The sequence below is a fragment of the Martes martes genome (assembly GCF_963455335.1).
Source record: "Martes martes genome assembly, chromosome: 16".
NCBI lineage: Eukaryota > Metazoa > Chordata > Mammalia > Carnivora > Mustelidae > Martes > Martes martes.
This window is the reverse complement of record NC_137904.1, coordinates 1,308,000-1,324,046: the sequence shown is the minus strand read 5'-3', so window position 1 is coordinate 1,324,046 and position 16,047 is coordinate 1,308,000. Positions and strand designations below refer to the sequence as shown.

At 60.6% G+C, this 16,047-nt stretch overlaps 1 protein-coding gene across 2 annotated transcripts in view; it reads left to right on the top strand.

Annotated features, from left to right (window-relative positions):
• The window catches only part of RABEP1 (rabaptin, RAB GTPase binding effector protein 1), a 90,403-nt gene extending 75,334 nt beyond the window's left edge, over positions 1 to 15,069 (top strand). For both annotated transcript variants that reach the window (XM_080827317.1, XM_080827316.1), the window contains 7 exons: positions 3,530 to 3,628; positions 6,982 to 7,122; positions 10,120 to 10,309; positions 11,471 to 11,526; positions 13,016 to 13,114; positions 13,585 to 13,701; positions 14,174 to 15,069. In XM_080827317.1, coding sequence (XP_080683443.1) covers positions 3,530 to 3,628; positions 6,982 to 7,122; positions 10,120 to 10,309; positions 11,471 to 11,526; positions 13,016 to 13,114; positions 13,585 to 13,701; positions 14,174 to 14,275 — 804 coding nt within the window. In that variant the 3' untranslated portion in view covers positions 14,276 to 15,069. The remainder of the gene's footprint in view (positions 1 to 3,529; positions 3,629 to 6,981; positions 7,123 to 10,119; positions 10,310 to 11,470; positions 11,527 to 13,015; positions 13,115 to 13,584; positions 13,702 to 14,173) is intronic.
• The last annotated feature ends 978 nt before the right edge of the window (positions 15,070 to 16,047 follow it).

Sequence of the window (16,047 nt, the reverse complement as noted above, 5' to 3'; positions counted from 1 at the left end):
CCCGGTGGGTGCGCGTGTGCGGCTCAGGCCCAGCCTCTGTTCTCTCCGATTGGTTTGGCTGCTTCTGTGCCAGATTCTCTGCTGTGACTCACAGTAACCTTTTCACCTGCTGCTCTTTTTTCAGGGTTTTTGTTTCGCTGCTGCGAGCCGTGTTTTCATTCATGTCACGGGTGCTCGCCTTTGTCTCGGGCAGCGTGGTGCGCGCACCTGCCTCGGAGCTGTCGGGTCACTGTGGGGCCGGCGCGTGGGAGCTCCTTCCTTTGAGAATTACTCACGTTTTCCTGGTTCTCTCTGCGTCAGGTGCTTTTAGGTTGTGTCCTGGCATTAGGGCTATTTTACCGTAGACTCAGCGTTCCGTTAACGTGATCGGGTTCCGTTAGCAAGTTCTGCCTCGCCTTGTGTGACCGGTTCGTTTCTTGAAGCCTCTGCGGAGCCGTTGGATGTGTTCACTTGCGGATGGCTCAGGGCTGGGCGTGGGGCTCGCGCCGGTGGTTGCCCTTTCTCTAGCGCTCGTCCCCAAGGACGGCCCTGCGCCCCGCAGCTGGGCGGCCCTCCTGCGGGGCGGTCGGAAGTGGGAGAGCCCCGTGGGGACCGTCGGTTCACCCCCGAGGGGTTGCTTCTTCCTCTGCTGACTTCCTTCCCTCGACTGCTTTTGCTTGTTTTTCAGTCCTTGGGTAGCTTTCGTATTTATCCAGAGTTTTTCGTTGTGATCAGGGTGGAGAAAGGCCGCCGGGGGCCTCGTGCATCTTGGAAGTCTGTACTCGTCCACGTTCTCGTCTGTCAGGTCGACCGTCTCACTCCCACCATCACCCAGGAAGGGCGCTTGGCCGGCTGCGGGTCCTGAGCACGGGGCCGCTTGCCTCTAGCGCTCATCGCTCTGGCGTCCGAGTTTCTCGTAAGAAGTCCGTGGGCGTCTCACTGTTGCTCCTTTAGGTAAAATGTTGTTTTCTCCCCTGGCTGTTGTAAGGATGCTCTTTGTGGCTTTCGTTTTCAGCAGTTTCACTGTGCTGTACCTCGGTGTATCTTTTTCCTCCTCCTGCTGTTTGGGGTTCTCACAGGGTTTCTTGGATTTCTGAATTGATGTCTTATACCGTAGTTGGAATGTTCTCAGCCATCATGTGTCCTCTAAAAACTTGCTTTTATTGAGACATTACCTACAGCAAGCAGAAATCTCACGTGTAAACTTGGATGGTTTTTAACGTGTGAAAAATGGGCCAGGTTGGTCCTCACCTGGATCGGGACACGGAACTTGTGTCGCGGCGTGCCCTGTCACATGGCCGCACCGAGAGGCAGGGAGGCTTCTGGCGCCCAGCGCCGTGGGCCGCGCGGCGCGGCCTCGACTGCGCGTGGACGGAAGCCTGTCGTCCGGCTGCTCTGCCGGGTCCCTCCATCTGGGAGGCCCTTGCACACCACGGGGCGTGTCCGTGGGGAGATGTTCCTGTGCATCCTTCTGGGACAGGGAGGCGGCCCCGTGCATGCGATCCGCGGTGGAGGGCGCAGCGTCGTTTCTGGCCCGCGGCTTCTGCAAGCACATGCTCTCCGGCACCCCCGCGTGTCTGCAGCGGACGCTCGGCCCTGCTTCTCCAGAGCGGCCCCGAGCAGGTGCAGGGTCGCTGCGAGGGCGTCCCGTTCGCCCTGCTGGCTCTCTGCCTGCACGGCCGTGCGCCTCTGCAGATGCGCATATCAGACCCGCTCGCAGTCTCTCTGTGGCTTTTTAAGGCTTTTCTGTATTTTCTAACGTTCTTGTCTTTGTTCATTTTTTTCAGCTCTGTCTTATGGCTCGCTCATTTTCTCTTCAAATGGGTCTGATCTGTTAAAACACATCCACTGAAATTTTTAATTAAGACAGTTGATTTTTTTTTTCTGTTTATCATATCCTTTTGGTTATTTTCCATTTTCCCCAGTTCTCTGGTAGGTCTAAATTCTGCCTTTTAAATCTCTGGACAGGTCAGATACAGTCTGTCGCTAATAATTCCCAAATCTGGATTCGTTTTAGATGTGTTTGTATTACCTGTGTAATTATTTATTTTTGTTTTTATCCTATCTTTTCTTTGTGCATTTTTACTTGAGTGCTAGATATCATATGTGAAAGTGTTGAAAAAATATAAAACCTGGGTGGCTTAGTGAGTTAAACATCTGCCTTTGGCTCACGTCATGATCTCAGGGTCCTGGGATCGAGCCCCACATCGGGCTTTCTGCTCAGTGGGGAGCCTGCTTCCCCCTCTGCCTCTGCTGCTCCCCACCGCTCCTTCTCTCTCTCTCAAATAAATAAAACTCTTAAGAAAAAAACAAACAAACAAAACCATTTTCCTGATGAGAGGCAACTAGTGGTCCTCACAATCCTGGACCACCATCATCCAGTCCCAGGAATGGAGAATACATGAAGGTGTGACGGTCGGGTTAAAGTCTTCCCTTTTCCTCGGTGTCACCCTCTGGGGACCCAGTCCTTGGCTCCCTTTGCATCGTGGGTTCTGGACTCTCATCTCTGCCCCCCTACCCTGGGGCACTGAGCTTTGTGGTATCATGTGTGTTTCTTTCGGAACGAGCACGTGCTTCTAGGGAAGAGCTGTTCCAAATGCCGCTTGACTCTCCACGCGTCCTCTCTCTGGTCCCGGGCTCTGTGTCCTTTTTGCCATCTCTTCCAGGGCTCTCAAGTAGATATTGTTCATATTTTTATCTGGTTTTCCTAATTCCAAATAGGAAGGTTGGGTCCCACGGCCTGATCTGCCGGTACTGGGAGCAGATAGTCGTGTTTTCAGTGTCTAAACACATGTGTGTTGCTGTATTTTTTTAAAATATTGTATTTATTTATTTGACAGAGATCACAAGGAGGCAGAGAGGCAGGCAAAGAGAGAGGGGGAAGCAGGCTCCCCGCTGAGCAGAGAGCCCGATGCAGGGCTCGATCCCAGAACCCTGGGATCATGACCTGAGCCGAAAGCAGAGGCTTTAACCCACTGAGCCACCCAGGCGCCCCGTGTTGCTGTATTTTATCATCGTTACATACGAGCCCCCAACTCTCCCAGAGTCTCACAGGACCCGTCTCAGGATCATTAAGTTGAAGGGAGTTGAGAGTTCAGTGATGTTAAGCATGTGTTTATTGCTTTGAAGTAAAGCATCTTGAAGCCTGAAGCTAGTTCAGAGAAAATCTATTTGTTCCTTATACTGTGTGATTTTTTCCTTTTTTTTTTTTTTTAGTTGATGGAGTTTCAGAATTTTTAATTTTTTTTCCTAAAAGCTCCTTACAGGGTACTATGATTAGGCCACATGGGTTGTCATCTAAGTCTGGAGAGTCCTGTAGTGCTGTCCGTGCACGGTGGTGTGCGAGGCCTGGCACTGTCCCTGCCTCCCGGTGCGGCGGGAGGGCCGAGGACCCGCAGAGGCACGCACACCTGCGCCGTGAGTGGTGATGGCTGGTGACAGACGAAGCCAGCATCTGCTCTGGGTGTGAAATAAGCCGGGGCCGCGAGGGTTCCTGTCAGAATCGCCAGCTCCCTAACGATATTGTCTGTGTGCGCTTTTGTCTTTTAAGATCTCCGCACTTGTCCTGAGAGCCCAGGCGTCCGAGAGCTTACTTGAAGAGTTACAGCAGGGCTTTTCCCAGGCAAAAAGGGATGTTCAGGAGCAGATGGTAAGTTGACATTTAAGTTAGCACGAACCGTGTTGAAGAGATTCCTTTCTTGTTCTGTCGTGAGACCCCCTTTGCTGGGACTGTCTCCCTGGCCCAGTGGCCCCGCTGTTCGGCTCTCCGGGGCTGAAGCAACATCGGTCACGGACGAGGTTACGTGTAGACCCCACTCCTTTTCTAAACCTGCCTCCCAACCAAAACCACTCGGACCTTTAACTTACTTTCCTTTTCTGACTTGGGCAGCCTCCGTAGGGTGAGCTCTGGGCTGCTGGTGGGCTCAGATACGAGGTGGACATTGAAATCCCCCCCAGCCCCGGCAGCGGGAGCCTTCGAACCGTCCTGAACCTGCCCCGAGCAGCTCCCTGACCGCAAGCAGGCTCCCGGGGCTCCCGGGCACTGACACGGGCACCATCGCTATGCTGCTGCAGGGGGCATCTGTCCGTCTTGAGGGCTGGGGCGGACAGCTTCCGGAGGAAGAGCTGCTGGGAACCCCGCAGAGTAGCTCCTGGGACCGGGCTGGCTCCATTCTCCTCTGCTTCCGTTTCCTTGAAGCTGGAACCCGACGCCGATGGCCCTTGTAGATGATGGCCGGGCTGGCGGAGCCGGGGTGATCCCAGAGCCGCCATCGTCCTGCTTGGCCGGTGGTGATGGGGGAAGGCCTCCCCTTGTCTGGGCACGGCAGGGCTTTGTTCTTGGGTGGCGTGGGTCAGCGTCTGAGCGCCTCTGGAGCTGGTCCCGAAATACTAGCCCTGGTCTCTGGAGCGTCTCATTCTGACCCTTGACCAGGGACTTTCATACCTTCCCGTTGATCAGAGGGTATGACACGGTAACTATCAGCGCAAAAACCGCTGCTAAATGCCGACAGCATTCCAGCGTTTAGCTCCCCCCTCCTCTGTCCTCCCTCCTCTCTGCTTGTCTTCTGCACACGTCGGCCTGCGCACACGTCCCGAGTGGACGCCGCTTTAGAACGCACGCGTTGCAGGTGACCAGAGATGTGTTCGAAGTGAGGCTGGGGTACTGCACGCTCCGTCCGCTGCCCGACCGCTTTCTTGACGTGACCTTCACAGGTTCTCAGAGTGAGGGAGAGAGACCCCGTGTCTTTGCCCCTTCACACAGGAGCAGCTGTGGCCATGCCTGGGATCTTCGCGTTCCCCCAGCAGCGTCTGGGAGAGTGTCTGGCTTGAGCGGCTCGTGGAAGGGACGCTCCTAACGTCATCAGTTAGCATTCCCAGTTGTCAGTGTTGGGCCACACCTGCACACGCACTGCTGAGACTTCTCTGTCTCTCCCATCTGTGTGTGAGTGTGTGTGTGAGAGTGTGTGTGTGTGTGTGAGTGTGTGTGTGAGAGAGTGTGTGTGTGTGTGTGCACGCGCGCGCGCTTTCTGAGCCACTTGGAAATCATTTGCAGACACTGTGCTGCTCCGGAATATTTGAGCGCACATCTCCCGAGAGCGGAGGGGTGCTTCTCCTCCATCACAGCGCTGTTCTCGTACCCTTGAAATGGGACCAGGGTCCCCAAAGTGCGTGGTTCTTCGTAGGGGCGGTTTCAGTTTTTTATTCTGATTTTTCGGTGGAAGAACCAGTCAGGGGTAACACATTGTCTTTTGCTGTCTTGTCACTTTACTCTCTTTTAGTCTCTGATAATCTAGAACAGTCACCTCCCATTTTGGTGGTGGTTTTTTGTTTTTGTTTTTTTTGGTCTTTTGTGACTTTAGCATTTTTGCAGAGCCCAGACCAGCTGCCCCCTAGAATCACGTGTCGGATTATTCCCGTGCGATTCGATTCAGGTTAGACATCTGGGCACGAGCAGCACAGAGATGCAGTGAGTCTGTGGAGCGCTCCGCAGAGCAGGGGGCTTGCTGTGCGGCGGCCGTCGCCCGGTTAGGGCAGGGACACCACAGTTTCCACGTGACCGCCTAGTGCCACCAACAGCAAGAGCATTGAGTGAGTTTCCGTGATTCTTTGTAGCACTTCTTGCTCTCAGAATGTGTCCAGCTGAGGATTTACAGTGCACCAAAGCTGCTGGAGTTAACTACTTCCTTTGTGGTTATGTTACTGCTTCCATGCAGGGTGAGCTCCGTTTGTGTCTGTCCGTGTTACGTTTTTGGGTTTCCCTTTTTTCTTTTTTGATCTACTTTTTTGGGGGGGGGGCATGCAACATGGTTCACAAAACTATAAAAATGGATAAACGTTGATACTTCTTCCATTCCCTGTTCCTTCACCCCGCCCTGCCCCCTCCCGTGTAGGGTCACTTTAATTTATTTTCGGTGTATCCTTGTGCTTTTCTCTTTACGGAAGTAGCAGCTCTACACACGTTATTCTTTCCCCCTTTCCACGTCCCAGAGAGAGTGGGATGCTCATATTTTGTGAAAGGGCTAAAGGGGAGCATAAGTCCAGTGGCTTCAGGCCTGAAGATGAGAGCTGCAAAATGAACCGAGATTGATGCGTGACTGCCAGCGGCCTTCGTCCTTCCGGATGCAGCAGCGCCCTTCTATGGGAAATGGCCTTGAGCCTCTCCCCTTGGAACTGCTCTGTCCTTTCATCCCTGCTGCCCCCGTCCCCTAGCCTAGTGCTCACACTTCCCTGGGGTTGTCGCTTTGCCGAGCTCTCCTCCCCTGCGCTGTGAGCTTGTCCGGGACGGGCTCTGGCTTTCGTCTCTGAGCCCCCCTGCGCAGCGCACGCCTCGTGTAGAGCCGCGGCTGCAGACAGAGTGTGGGAGCGCGCGGTCTGCGTTTACACACGTGCGCCAGTGAAATGACCGGGTAAAGTTAGCAGAAGTCAGATACTTGTGTAGAATTTTATCATATGCTCAAAGTAGCTGGGATGATTTTTCTAACGATTTAAATCCTCATTAAATATCTACAATTGTATTGTGGGTCAGCGTGCACACACACATGGGCGCCGCTCTCATTTTAGGAACGAGCTGCTCAGGTGTCCCATGGTTCCCAGGGGGGGTCCTCCTGCCGGCTGCAGTGCGCCTGGCGGTTGGGCCGGGCGCGGGGACCCTGAGCGGACTGTGCGGACGTGGACTCTGCGCAAGGGGGCCGGCGCTGTTCAGCTGTCCCGGCTGGCGGGGAGACGGGGTCGTGCGGTGTGCGCTCCCACGTGTGCTCCGTTTGAGGGAAACCCCCGCTGCGGGGCCTGGGGCCGCAGGGGGGCAGGGGAGGGGTCATGACTTCTCCGCTGCTGGTGGAGGCCGCCGAGCGCCGGCTCAGACGCTTCTTCCTGTCTGAGTCCTCTAGAGGGAGGAGCCCCTCCAGGCGGTGCGGCAGTCGTGCCGAGTGTCCCCCGCGCGCGGCCCCCGCTGCTTCGGCCCCGTGCCCGCGGCGGCGGCGGTGACTCTGGCGTGTGTTGCAGGCGGTGCTGCTGCGGTCGCGGGAGCAGGTGGCAGACGAGCTGGCCAGGCTGCAGAAGGACAACGACAGTCTGCAGGGGAAGCACAGCCTGCACGCGTCGCTGCAGCAGGCGGAAGACTCCGTGCTCCCGGACGCTCCGGAGGTACCGCGCCTCCCCGGGCTCAGGAGCGCGGACGTGCGGCTTCTGAAACGGCCGCCCGCCGGTTCTCGTGCACGAAGGGCCGCGAGGTGGTGCGCGGTGCAGCGTCGAGCGCGGTGGGGCCGGTGGCTCTCGGATGTGGCCCCCGTCATTTCAGAACGTGCGCATCACCTCCGGAAGACGCCCCCGGCCCTTCTCCCCCCACCGCCCCTCCCGGAGCACCTGCCGAGCTCCCCTCTTCCCGGCGTTGCCCTGCTGTGCACAGCTGGGACCCTGCGGCGTGGGCGGTGTGGTCCTTCACTGCCGCAGACCGTCGTCCGCGGTCCCCGCGCCGCACAGCCGCGTCCGAGCACCCGCCCTTGTCTTGGCCATGTGGACATTCTGTTTACCCACTGGTCTCTGGGTGGGCATCCGGGGGGGGGGGTCTCCTCGTGCGCACAGCTGTGGATGATGTTGCTGTGGACATCCGCTGCTCGTGTGGGTTTCTCTGGGGGACAGACCTTGCTTGAGGTACAGTCACAGGGCCTGTGAGAGCTGCACAGTGATCACATGAGGCTCTCTCCTGTCCCCACTGGTGCCCGTCCCCACTGGTCTCCGTCCCCTCTGGTCCCTGTCCCTGTTGGTCCCCATCCTCGCTGGTACCTTCATCTCTGTTCCCATCCCCGCTGGTCCCTATCCTCACTGGTGCCTGTCCCCGCTGGTACCTTCCTCTCTGCTCCCGTCCCCGCTGGTCCCGTTCTGGCTACTGCCCATCCTCGCTGGTCCCATCCCCACTGGTCCCATCCCGGCTGGTCCCCATCCCCGCTGGTACCCGTCCTTGCTGGTCCCCGTCCCCACTGGTCCCGTCCCAGCTGGTACCCGTCCTCGCTGGTGCCTGTCCTCACTGGTCCTGTCCCGGCTGGTCCCCGTACCCGCTGGTCCTGTCGCTGCTGGTCCCGTCCTGACTGCTGCCCGTCTCCACTGGTCCCCATCCCCACTGGTCCCCATCCTCACTGGTGCCTGTCACTGGTCCCGTCTTGGCTGGTCCCGTCCCGGCTGGTCCCCATCCCAACTGGTCCCGTCCCCGCTGGTCCCGTTCCGGCTGGTCCCCATCCCCACTGGTCCCATCCTGGCTGGTCCCATCCCGGCTGGTCCCCGTCCAGCTGGTCCCGTCCCGGCTGGTCTCCATCCCTGCTGGACCTGTCCCGGCTGGTCCCCGTCCCGGCTGGTCCCCGTCCCTGCTGGTCCCCGTCCCTGCTGGTCCCATCCCTGCTGGTCCCATCCCTGCTGGTCCCGTCCCGGCTGGTCTCTGTCCCCGCTGGTCCCTTCCCCGCTGGTCCTGTCCTCGCTGGTCCCGTCCCCTCTGGTGCCTGTCCCTGCTGGTCCCATCATCGTTGGTCCCATCCCCGTTGCCCGTCCTCGCTGGTCCCGTCCCTGCTGGTCCCGTCCCTGCTGGTCCTGTCCTGGCTGCTGCCCGTCCCCTCTGGTGCCTGTCCTCAGTGGTGCCCGTCTCACTGTTTTACTCCAGCCGGCGCAGCGGGTGTGGAGCGGTGTCTTGTGGTTCTCGTGTGTTGCGTGCCTGCGCAGCCGCTAGTGAGTGTCTTCCCGTGGGTTTACCGGCCATTCGTCTGTGCTCCCTCGGAGAGACGTCTGTTCGGGTCTTGGGCTCATTTCTAAGTCGGGTTATGTCTTTTTTACTGTGGAGTTACGTGTGCTTGGTCTAGATCTAAGCCTCTCACCGGAGCAGCGATTTGCAGGTGTCTGCCCCGTTCTGTGGATGGTCTTTTTTCACTTCCTTGGTGGTGCTCTGGGAAGCCCAGAAGCTCTGAGCTCTTCTCCCAGCTGCCGCTCCTGCTCTCAGTGTCCCGAGGACCTTTGCCAAACTGTCCTGTGCGCGCCTGCGGCAGGAGCCCACGGGGAGCACTGTGGAAACGGAGTGCGTGAAGGGCTTGCCAGGCTTGGTTTTCTGTACCAGCCTGGAGAGGGTGAACGGCACCTGCCACCCTCCTGCCCTCGCTTAACTTTACTGACACGTGGGGTCGCTTCTGTTCCTCTGTCGTTGGGCGAATGTGGGCTGTGAAACTGCCCGCTTCCCAGAGACACTCATGACCGGCTCCCATCTGAGTCCCAGCCGCGCATGAGATCAGGCGGGCCGGGTGCGCTCACAGCCCCGGACCCTCCCCACCCTCGTGCTGCCCCACCGGCGGGTGCTTAGCCCAGGAGATGCAGACAGTATAGGCAAGGAGCAGTTGTTACTTGTGAGATCTTTCGTTTCCGTTTTTTAAAAAAGAGCTTACAATAGTTAACTATCTAAGTATCAACACTACAGAAATTTATAATTTTGTAACAGTTTTCCCTGATTCTACCCTGCAGATCCAGTCTCTGCAACTTGGGCCTCCTCCTTTTTTTCCCCCTGTGTGCATACGAACACCACCACTGGGTTTTATTTACTCACGGGGCCACCTCGCTGACCTCTGGACCTCGTGTCCCCAGGCAGGCCGCTGGCGCTGCCCTTTGGGAACTGGTGGCTGATCTCGGCAGAGATCGGGGACGTCTGCTCGCGCTCTCCCCACCGGCCCCGATGAGCGGTTCTGTGCCCGGGCGGACTCCTCTTTCCCTGCTGTCTAGACTTGAGCTCCTGGACTGAGCACACTTCCTGGAAGGCTGGGAGGCTGTGTGACCGGTGTGGGCCGAGCTTAGACCTGCTCCGGGAGATCTCGGGGCTTTCGGCCCACGGTCTCTGGGTGCTCTTTGCTCTGCTCCAGCCGACTCCAGGTGCCGCTGGCGGCGGCCTGAGGAGTCCGCGTTTACCTCACAGTTGCCTTAGGGTGTAATGGGACTTTTTTTAAAGAAGACAACTACGATTTAGGGAGATGAGATTTAAACTGAATTTATTATAGAAAAACAGGCGCTCCCCTTGGAAAGCGGCTCTTGGCCCCGCGGCGTGTGGCCCAGGGGGCGGAAGCCGTCCGGGGCTTGTCCAGTGTCGCACAGCGGGCGAGCCTGGTTTCTCGGCTGCAGGCGCTGCGGGAGCTGGTCCTCAAATACCGGGAGAGCATCGTGCACGTGCGGACGGCGGCGGAGCACACGGAGGAGAAGCTGAAGGCGGAGATCCTGTTCCTCAAAGAGCAGATTCAGGCCGAGCAGTGCTTGAAGGAGAACCTCGAGGAGACCCTGCAGCTGGAGATCGAAAACTGCAAGGAGGAGCTGGGTGGGGCCCGGGCCGTGGGCGGGGCCGGGGAGAAGTGGGAGGGGCCGTGGGCCGTGGGCGGGGCCGGGGAGAAGTGGGAGGGGACGTGGGCCGTGGGCGGGGCCGGGGAGAAGTGGGAGGGGACACGGGCTGCGGGCGGGGCCTGGGAGAAGTGGGTGGGGACGCGGGCTGCGGGCGGGGCCTGGGAGAAGTGGGTGGGGACGTGCCATGGGCGGGGACCTAGGCTGTGGGCGGGGCCTGGGGAAGTGGGTGGGAACGCGGGCCGTGGGCGGGGCCGGGGAGAAGTGGGAGGGGACGCGCCGTGGGTGGGGACCTAGGCTGTGGGCGGGGCCGGGGGAAGTGGGTGGGGACCCGGGGCGGGCGGCGGGCTGACTTTGGGATTATATACCCGTACTGTCCGGTTTTAGAGGGTGGAAGGCAGCAAATGGGCAGGGGAGGTGTAGGAAAAAATGAAGGGGTTTTCAGATGTCCTGATATATCCGGAGTAAATTCAGGTTTAACTGGGACCTAAAAATCCCCTATTCGTCCTGGGGTCCTGGAATTGAGCCCCGCATCGGGCTCTCTGCTCAGTGGGGAGCCTGCTTCCCCCCACCCGCCTCTGCCTACTTGTGATCTCTGCCTGTCAAATAAATAAATACATAAATCTTTTTTTTTAAAGATTTTATTTATTTTTTCAACAGAGAGAGATTACAAGTAGGCAGAGAGGAAGACAGAGAGAGGGGTGGGAAGCAGGCTCCCCACCAAGGAGAGAGCCGGATGCGGGGCTTGATCCCAGGACCCTGGGATCATGACCTGAGCCGAAGGCAGAGGCTTTAATCCTCTGAGCCACCCAGGGGCCCCAATACATAAATCTTAAAAAAAAAAAATCCCCTATTTGGGGAGTGGAGCTGGCGGCTCCTGGCAGAGCCCTGGGGTGTCACCAGAGCTCTGCTGGGCTGCACCCGCCCCCAGAGTTGTGTGTGGCACAGGACACACTTTCCTTGTGGCCTCTGCCTGCACTACAGCTCCGCGCTGCTGGGGGGTCTGGGGCACTTGAGAAAGGGGCACTGGTCTGCACTCGGGGTCCGACTGCTTTCATTGTTTGAGATGGAGCTTACGGGAGAAGGGGGCGTGGATGAAGAAGACCTCAGCAAGGCTGACGCTTACCCCCTTCCCTTCCAGCTTCTGTGTCTAGCCTAAAAGCTGAACTAGAAAGAATAAAAGTGGAAAAGGCACAGGTGAGTCTCCTGAGGTCCGCGTGGGCTGCACCCGCAGCCGGGAGTTGTGTGTGGGAGACAGGCTGCGTCCCGCCCTCAGGGAGCGTCCGCCTGGTGTCCGCTGGGGCTCGGGGACAGGCGGGTGGGGTCAGGGCACGTCGCTGTGGAACAGGGTCTCCTACAAGCGGGAGGGGGTGTTTCTAGCTGGCTTGCAGTCCTGTCATCAACACTGCTGCTGGCCGGCCCCATGCCCTGCGCCCCCACGGGGCACGCCCTTCATCCCGCAAGCCCCGCCGGTTGAGCCCTCGTCCACGCCCCTCCTGTCTCGCTGTCCGCGGCTTGCCCGTGGCTCTGCTGTCTCTCCTTCCCGGCTGCTTGCCTCTTCACACGGTCTCCGGCGACACCCCGGGGCCTGGCCTCTGTCCGTCTCTCGTCCAGGCTGCCGCCGGCCCTGGCCAAGCAGCCCCGCGTGTCCCGTGCCCATTCGCTGTCCCCTCCCCGTCCCCCTCAGGCCCCTCGCCCTCAGCTGTGACGGTCCCGCCCGCCGTCCGCATGACCTCGCGGCTCGGGCGTGCACTCACGTGGCTCCCGGCCTGTCCGTGTTCCTTCAGGGAAGGGACGGCTTCTGCCGGGTCTCACGCAGCCCATCCCGCCATCTGTGCCCAGCGTACTTGGTATTTCCCTCCCTGGAAACCGTCACGTCCTGACAGTTTTCCACGACACGCTGCGGCCCCCGGTGGGAGCGCACACCCTGTGGTCCGTCCCCGGTGCCACGATTCCGGCTCCCGCGCTGCGGGGGGCAGACGGGCAGAGCGCGCCCGCTTCGGCACGCGTTCGTCTTGTCCGCACACATCGCCTATTTGGGCTCAGAATTAAGTGCTCCGCCCGCGTGCTGTGCCAGCCTGATGCCTCTCTGCCTCCAACACGGACCCCTCCCGGGTCCTCTTCGTAGTGAAGCCCCGGGGGTCTTTCAGAACTACCAGGATGCAAACACGACTGCGTCGCTGTCAACCCCCCCCGTGGCCCCTGCCATCGCCAGGATGGAGCCCGCGTCCCCGGCCCAGCATAGGGCCCCTTCCCGTGCCCGCCTGCAGAGCCTGCTGCAACAGGGACTCACCCCGGTTCTGAGCGTTTTTACACGCGTCTCCCCGCCCTCACTCCTCCCCCCCACTCCTTCCCTGGAAAATGTTTCCGTTAAGGGTCAATGTCACGTCAGCTTTTCTGGCAGGATGACAGGCTGCTTCTCCGCGTTCCCGTGCTGTCAGTCACACGCACGTCTGTCTCCTGACCTCTGTCCCTGGGCCTCGGGACCTAGTAGGGACCTGATGGATGTCCCATGAGGCAGGAGGGCTTCAAGCCCGAACCCCGGCGGGCAGCGATGAGCGGGTGGGGACGGCACGGGCGACCGGTGGCCAGGGCTGGGCAGGGCGGGGGTGGGGGGGGGAGCTGAGGGCGGGGCTGCTTCTCCGGACCCCAGGCCCTTCCCCAGCTCGGCTTCCCCCTTTCCCAGCTGGAGGCTGCTCTGAGGGACAAGTCACAGCAGCTCGAGGGTCTCCAGGAGCTGAAGGTGACTTTGGAGGAGCAGTTAAAGAAGGAGACGGCGGCCAAGGTGATGCGGCGCCGGGAACAAGGGCTCGCACGGTGCCTGTGTGGGAGGACGTGGCAGCTTGGGGCCGTGTCCCCTGAGGCCGTCCGCGGGTGGAGGGGAAAGGACCCTGTCAGGTCCCCGCGGCGAGCGCTGCTCTGGGCCGTCCGTGGGGCCCGTCCCCCAGGTACGCGCAGCCTGAGGCCAGCCTGGCGAGGCCGACTGCGGCCGCGTTACCGGAGGGTCCCGCGTCCCAAGAAAGCCTCCCGCGCCGTCTGGCGGGATGGCTCCCCGGCGGGGCGGACGGGCTCACGGGAGCCGCCGTGGCAGCCGCCGTGGCAGCCGCCGGGCCGTCCCCGCTGCCGCGGCGGCTCCTCTCGGCCGCGGCTTTCCGCTGACCAGCCACGGTCCTGGGGCGGGGGCGGCCGTGCGGGGGCCAGCGCGGGGCTGCGCGGCTGCCGCTTCCCGGGCCTCACCGTGGACTGCGCTCGCAGGTGGCCGCGGAGCAGCTCGTGTTCGAGGAGAAGAACAAGGCGCAGCGGCTGCAGACGGAGCTGGACGTCAGCGAGCAGGTGCAGAGGGACTTCGTGAAGCTCTCGCAGACCCTGCAGGTGAGGCCTGCGGGGACCCCGGGGCCCCGCTCCCTGGCGGCTCCGCTAGGGAAGTGGTCGTGGGCACAGACGCCTTCCCTGCCGGGCCGCCGCCCGCGCTCGGTTCCTCTCCCGACCCCCAGCACCGCCTTCCCGCCGTGGGCGCCCCGCGCCAGTCCCCGCCCCCCTTCCTTCGAGGCCCGGCTCGGCGTGGTCCTCCCCGTGGGGTCCGGCCGACGCCCGCAGGGACGTTCGGGAGGTTGGAAACAACCCTCGAAGCTTGCGGTTCGTTCGTGTGCCCCGAACTCAGACGTGGCGTCCGCGAGGCCAGGGGTCGGGGTCGTCCGTGTTGCGGTCCCAGCAGTTAGCCTGGGCCTGTCACACGGCAGCCCCCGGGGAGCGAGTTGCTCCGAGGGGCCCCGTCGCCTCCAATCTGAGTCTGCTTGGGAGAGTCCGGCCCGAGGCGCACGCGTGTGTCCCTGTCGCTTCTCAGGTGCAGCTGGAGCGCATCCGGCAGGCGGGCTCCCTGGAGCGGATCCGGGCCATCCTCAACGACACCAAGCTCACCGACATCAACCAGCTCCCCGAGACATGACGCGCGCGGCAGGACGCCGGCCCGCACCCTGGGATTTTACCTCCTCTTTAGAGCAACGTTAATTATTATTTAACTCTTAACTGAAGAAGTCACGAGGAAGGGAGTTTGCAGCGACGCTTGCTTCTGGTGGGAGGCGACGCTGCCGCGCGGGAGCAGCAACCGGCCAGGGGGCGTGCGCGGAAGGACTTCCCGTGGGGACAGACGGACACGCTGGACTCCGGGGGCCTGGGGTCTGCTCGGTGGCGGAGGAAGTGCTGCTTTCTCCAACGTTCTCCTGCCTTGAAAGCAACATCCCGATCGTGTTTGGAATTACATTTTCTGTCCTAGATCCGGGAAGAGCGCGCCAGTCGTGTTCAGCTCCGGACGGGTGTCGTGTGCCGGACGAGTATTTTATATTAAAATATGCAGCTGGAGAGCAGGCCGTCGGCTGGGGACTGCACTGCTCAGCTCAGTGCGTTTCCCTCTTTTTACCGTCCTGTCTCATGTCGAGGACTGAGCGCGACCGAGCCTTGCCTGAGAGCCACAGGACGGTGGCGACACCACCGATGCGGGCACCGACTTGACTGTGAGACCTGAGGGCGTGCGGGGACGCCCGCACCAGAAGCCGAGGTTCAAGGAGAAGCACAAGAGGCCGCGGAAGCACTTCCTGCCCCCGGACACGCTCTGCGGGCCCACAGGTACCAGGGTTAAGCTGAACGGGCACGTCTGCTCTTCCGAAAACTGTTTTAGTTTAGTTATTGGATCAGTGGAAAAATAATATTAATAAAACGAGCTCTGTCTGACATCTAGTATGAACTTCTGCATCCGCTTATTTCCATCTCGAGTCCGCGAGCCCGTGTACCTTGTTTCCGAGCATCCCAGACGGATGCCTGGTTCACGTCCCTCTTGGGACGTCACTGGGGTGTGGGCACTGCCCGTGGGAGCCCGGCCCGGCTGGAGCGCTGCTGGTCGCGTCTGTGCCTCGGACCCCGCCCCGCAACAGGGAGCTCGGAGAGCAGGTGCCAGGCTCGGGCTCACCCACGGGGGGACGCTGGGGCCCGGCGCACACATGCGTCCTCAGGGACCCTCGTGCTTGCGCCGCACAGTGGGGCGCGTGGAGTCCGGCGGGCGGGAGCGGCTGTGAGAGACTCCGGCTCGGCCACCATCGACTCACAGGTCCGAGCGGGTGGTCTCGCAGGGTGGGCTGCCCAAACCCCTGTGCCCCCAGGATGAGGACGACGACCACCACTCTCACTCCTGGGGTCCCACTGCCGCTCTCAGCCGTGAATCCAACGGTAAATGCTGATTGTGGAAATGGTGCTCTAGGCACTTCACGTACAAAACATTAAAATCCATTTTTAAAAATTGCTGTAAAATCTCTGTAGAAGGTACTACTCCGTTTAAGGAAAGGAACCTACACCCTCACCCCGTCATGACGACCCGCAGGCGGCTTTCCGAGGTGCACAGCTGTGCCGCCACCTTCCGGAGCGCGTCCACCCACTCCCGGGGACGCCGGCCCTGCGCAGAGCGATTCCTCCCTCGGGCACCGACGGCGAACTGGGGGAGCCCTGCTGTAGACGAGCCCCCACGGAGTCCCCGGGTTCTGCTCCGTTTTCTGCTGTGAAACCGCAGCGATGCTACCCGGGGAGGAAGCACTTCCTGCAAGCGGGGCGACGGGACCCGGCCGAGGAGGTGGGGTTCAGTCCCCGTGGACAAACAGGTCGGCCGGGCTCCCCGAGCATCCCTGCGCTCCGACTGGACACTCGTGTCTGCGCACAGCGGACTCGTCCTTC